The 5195-nt window shown below is 42.9% G+C and overlaps 1 protein-coding gene across 1 annotated transcript; it reads right to left on the bottom strand.

The window, feature by feature from the left end:
* Window positions 1-1241: 1241 nt before the first annotated feature.
* Window positions 1242-4788, bottom strand: LOC147880592 (uncharacterized). Its single transcript, XM_087370961.1, has 8 exons — window positions 4417-4788; window positions 3628-3775; window positions 3200-3350; window positions 2935-3060; window positions 2713-2793; window positions 2417-2609; window positions 2048-2318; window positions 1242-1964 (listed from the first exon to the last, which is right to left on the bottom strand). Exons 1-8 carry the CDS (start codon window positions 4606-4608, stop codon window positions 1738-1740), a joined length of 1389 nt encoding a protein of 462 aa, XP_087227087.1. The 5' UTR covers window positions 4609-4788; the 3' UTR covers window positions 1242-1737.
* Between the last annotated feature and the right edge of the window lie 407 nt (window positions 4789-5195).

The raw sequence follows: 5195 nt of genomic DNA, 5'->3' as shown, positions 1-5195 counted from the left end.
CAGACCAACAGGCCTGGGCAGTGCCTATAAAAGGCCCACACTTCCCTTCATTCAGCCATCCAGTGCAAGACAGAAAGCCTCTGATTTAGGCTGTGCTGTGCACTCAGATTTGGCATCTTCTGACAAAGAGAATTCCTTCAGTTTGTCTCAGCACTTGGCTGAGTTTTGTATTGCTCCCCTGGAGCCAGTTTTCTGCCCACCATCCGGTGGATGAATATATTCTCTCTGTGTCTAAGTTTTCTCTGAGTGAGTATTGTATCTGTGATCAGTTTTCTCAGTTGAGTGTTGCTAGGGCGGGAGAGATCTTGGCTGGAGGTTAGAGTGATTCTTTCCTTCTGTTTTCTAACAGATAGAACTATGTCGAGTCTTGCAGTTCAGTAGTCTAATAAAAAAATGCTTGATAGAACACTGTCAAGAAAAGTTTTCAATTGCCAAAAGATGATCGATCTAGAGGAAGCTTATTATCACTTTTTAGCTTTAAAACAATTCCTAGTTTCCACCAAGAAGGAAGATTGGCCATCTAAAGATCCAAGATCCAAGATCCAACACATGATCTGTGAGACCAATCTCTAGTTCAGCTGATTCTTAATTCATCATGACCTTCATCAACCAAGAGAATCCCACAGTAGCCTTACAGAGTGAAAGATGAAAATTGTTAATGTTACTGGTATTTTTGGAAGGTTTGCATACCATCTTGCCAAGAGGGGGGGGGAACACCGATTGGTCATGTTTCCCCAGATTCCAAAAAGTAGGCCACTACTAATTCTTCAAATGCACCAAAGAAATCAGAAGGTTAAACTGCCATCTCGCCCAAAAAGAAAAGCAACATTAATTACCACATGCGTTCCCCAGCCCGTTCACAGGAAAAACCTTTTAACCATAGGCATTATGCCCTAAAACAGCCAGCTCAATCTGAACACCAGAAATCCGGATGTGCCGACCTTGCTTGTGTGCGACTTATATGGGAACAACCCCCATCAGACAACAGAACTTTGAACCTGTACTTCTACAAATGGATCAACTCTACCACAGGTGGTCCAAGAAGTCTTACTGGGGTAACTTTTAGCATAGCAGCAGGTTTACAAGGTCAGTTAAACCAGAGCTCAATCTTTCTGTCGTACAGAACATGCTAAAATAAATAAGTAATGCCAATGTAAAATGTTATTTCAAACTATGTATAAATTCCAAGGCAATAAATGCAATGAATGACGGCTCACAGATTCAAACTTCCCTCAAGGATCAAGCTGAAGCAATAACTTTATTACACCAATTTACTTACATAGCTTCCATCATTGAGCCAAGAATGGTTCGCCCATTCTCCCCCAAGTAACACGCACTCTAAATATGGAAGTCATATATCAAGGGAATGCTTGTTACATTGCAGCCTTCATTACCGCCTCTGCATGTTTGGGACACCTGAGGAAGCTTAGAATTACAGCTAAATCCGATGGCTGAACAAATTGCCAGGGTTGCCAAAATTGCCAAGGTTCACACAGCTGAACCTCTTCAGACAAAATAGGCTTCAGACCTGCCAGACTTCAACATGCCACGCCTCAGAGGTGCCTTCCTGAACCAGCATAAGCCAACATCAGGAATGTCGGCTTGTTGATTCATTAAGCCTTACCAGGAACTTCCAAAATTCTGTGCATGGGATTCCACATTTCTGGCACTCCCTGAGAAATTCAACTGATAGTCTCTAAAATACATACAGACCGAGGCAGGCCTCTGCTCAAAAGATCAATTCGACCAGACATGAACAAGGCCGTGTCGGTTTCCTGTGTAGATCTCATTCTTCTCTTCATCATAAAATAGTGCAGTTATGTCCTCCAAAGCTTCTCTAACAGAGCTCCTTATAAGAGAAGAGTTTGCTCTCACTCGTGGGCTGACCTTCACATTAACGTCAGTGGCTCGTATTTTGGCAAGGCACTTTCCAGTGAGAATGTTACTAATGTTTATAGAGCCAACTGCAGGACACAATTAAAAGTCAATTGCAACTTCAAGACATGGTTAAACCTTAACCGAAACTGAAAATATCTGGAAAACATACCTCTTTCCTCATCAGCACACTCATGGGGATGAGACTTGCAATAAGAGATAATCAAATCCTGATCACTGGTAATATATATATTATTTGTGTTGCAGTCTGGATGCCACAAAAGATGGTCTTCGAATGATGTCACCAACTCTCCTCGAAAATTCCAAACAACAACAGTTCTATTTCGAAATGTCAGAAAAAGTTGATTCTCGTACAAGAATATGAACGCAGATGGAGTCATGAACTCTGTTCTGCTTACTTCTGTCATTTGGGAGTTTCTGACCTGTCCAGATTGCAGAGGCCTTGCGTAAGTATATCAGTTTAAAATTCAGATACATAATAGTCACAATCGGTAACCATAAATATGTCTTACTCCCTTACATCAAGTATTTGGAGATTTTCATTTTCTTGCTTTACAAGCAGTTTCTCATTAAACTGCTCAATGAAGTCAACTTTCTTGTTTCTGTGTAAGAGGTGCCTGAAGTCTTTAAGGACTGTGCCATCCTCTATAGATAAGATTTTTAAAGGGACATGACCAGCTGCTCTGTCATAGATCAGCAGCATAATCCCTGGGCTGGAATGTCAAACACACAGTAGCGTCTCAGCACAAATAATGAAACAGCATAACCCAGCAACGTTCTTGCAAAGACAGTGTGAAGCAACGATAAGACAATTACCTGATCTTGATTTCTTGAACATGATCATCAGGGATTGAGTACAACATCGTGTAATTCTTCAAATCAAAAACCTTATAAATTCTGATAATTATGTCCCCAACATCCATCCCAAAATAAATCAATCAATCAATTAATAGATAAAGGAGAGGAACTTAAAAAAGACCAATTGCTTCAATAATAGTTCCGACAATCTCATTATAAACCACAATTTAGATTCCATACCCATCCTGGGCTGAATAAGTTAGGACCTTGCCATTCACGTCATCAAATTCAACAAATCCAGGCCACCTTAATGACTCTGATCCAAAAAGACCAAAACCTGCATCTGGCTGGCCTCTACGGATGTATCTGCAAGTACAGCCATGTTTGGGAAAATCATTGCTTTTGTCTAAATGAAGATTTCGAGAGCAGATCAAAGCCTATGGAAGAGAACAGTATGGCAATTCGTTACTAAGAAAAATTTGCAGTGTGGATAGGGACACCGTACTGTATTGGAGTTGTCCTGCACTTCAATGTGCTGAAGTTATCAGATGCATATACTGAAACAGTTATAAGTGACTCATTGTTTTTGTTGTAGAATAGACTTCGGATGACCTCATCTGGGCTGATATTAAGAAAGCAGATCTTCCTGTTCGTTTCTGCCCAAACCCAAAACACAAATGATGTACAGCTCCAAGTCAGACTATGACTCACATACATTCACGACCACCGCTAAACTTTCGTTGACAAACACTACATACCAAAACAGTCACGCAAGCACAACTGAAAAATAGTAAGACCACACATAATACATTGCATGAATTGTTTCGGTCAAAAATCCGTGTCACAGTTACAGCAACGAAAACTCAAGTGAGCTTCTGCGGTGTCAGTGTTCAGCAGAATCGCAATTAAAACTGAAATGAGCTTTGTTCATACCCCTGCTAAATGCAGCACACACCCCTGATTGAGCCAACGCAAAAACTATGTCCTTGGCAGCTACAATTTCTATTATTTTTGAAGGCTTCTTCAAAAAAGGAAGCTGAAGGAACCACAGTGCTTTGGGATCGTATGTATCGAATTCCTCCTGCAATAACGAGCAGAAGGTAAATTGGTTTCAAAATGTTGGAAATAATGTATGCAGTTCTTTTTGTTAAACTTGCCTACAAAACCCTATATGAAACCAAGAAAATGTCAACACGATCTCCTGTTTAGTATGGCAGCCAAAAGGCGCGCCTACTGATGGCGATTACACGTACGAGGCCTAAACTTATCGTCATTCTTATACGCGTCGCGCCATTCCCACACTACAATGCCGTAAACCACATCCATATTAATAATGCCAGCTTTACTTTGAGACTTGATAAGTAAAATTAGCGATCGCAACTGAGTAAAACTCAAGACACCCTAAAATCATTACGGCATGGACAATGAAAGCTGCATTGGTAATGTATTACGTCGGACAAATGCATGCCACCCAACCTACGGGTCAAGTTCTAAATGGCACAGGCCCTCGCTAACGAGATTCCTTAAACCGGAGTAGAGCAGAACAAAGAATGAACCGCTCGTTTACTCTAAAAGGACTGCTGGGCAAGCAGCATCGAGGATGCGACATTTTGCGGGCAATCGAAACTCGGTCTTCCACTTTCCGGAAAACCCAGACGGAGGACAACCGATCGCCACAAAGCAGAGGAGAGTCGGCAGAGAAAGGAGGGAAGGAGACGAAACCTGGAGCTGGAAGTTGCGGAACTTCTCCTGCGAGTTGGTACAGTTAAAGGCGCGGTTGCCGGTGCAGCTGATCTCACGTTTGAGGAGCTTCTTGACACAATTGGAGGAGTCATCGGGGCCAGAGCGTTTACCAGCGAGGACACGGCGACTGGAGGAGGGGCGGGGGCTAATGGGGATTTTCTTGGAATCCATGGGGGAGGGGAAGCTAGGGCATGGCAAAGGGGAGGGGAAGGGGAGGAGGAAAGCTTAGAGATGGAGATGGAGATGGGGATGGAGATGGCTATGGCTATGGCTATGGCGATACAGAGCTCAGAGATCTTCTTCTTCTTCTGTTGTATACACAAAACAGAGGAAGTGTATAGAAAAATGAAGAAGAAGATAAATGCGATGATCATCAAAAACATAAATTAACTTAAGAAGGCCTTTTGGTTTTGAAAAAAAAAAACAGAACTATCGGATCCCAAATTCCCCCAAAGTTCCTTTCTATTTCCCCCCTTCGTGCCCGCCGTTACTTGCCGTTACCCTGCCGTTTCCCTCCGTCACTCCCTTTCCTGCCGTTGCACCCCTTTTGAAATTTTGCACTTCCTTTCCCTTGACGCCTCTCTTCTCTCTCTCTCTCTCTCTCTCTCTCTCTCTCTCTTAGGGCGCCTCTCTCCCAGGGATCACACATAATGCCCCCCCCGCACACGCAGATCTTAGTTGCCTTCGCACTCGGGTGGCGCTTGGTAGGCTCACTGTCACAACACCCGGAGCTTTGCCGGCTCAACGTGACATGCAAC

Source organism: Dipteris shenzhenensis, chromosome 32, assembly GCF_047967505.1.
Source record: "Dipteris shenzhenensis isolate YYH24624 ecotype China chromosome 32, Dip_SZ_1.0, whole genome shotgun sequence".
Lineage (NCBI taxonomy): Eukaryota > Viridiplantae > Streptophyta > Polypodiopsida > Gleicheniales > Dipteridaceae > Dipteris > Dipteris shenzhenensis.
This window is presented reverse-complemented; position numbering and strand designations above follow the sequence as displayed.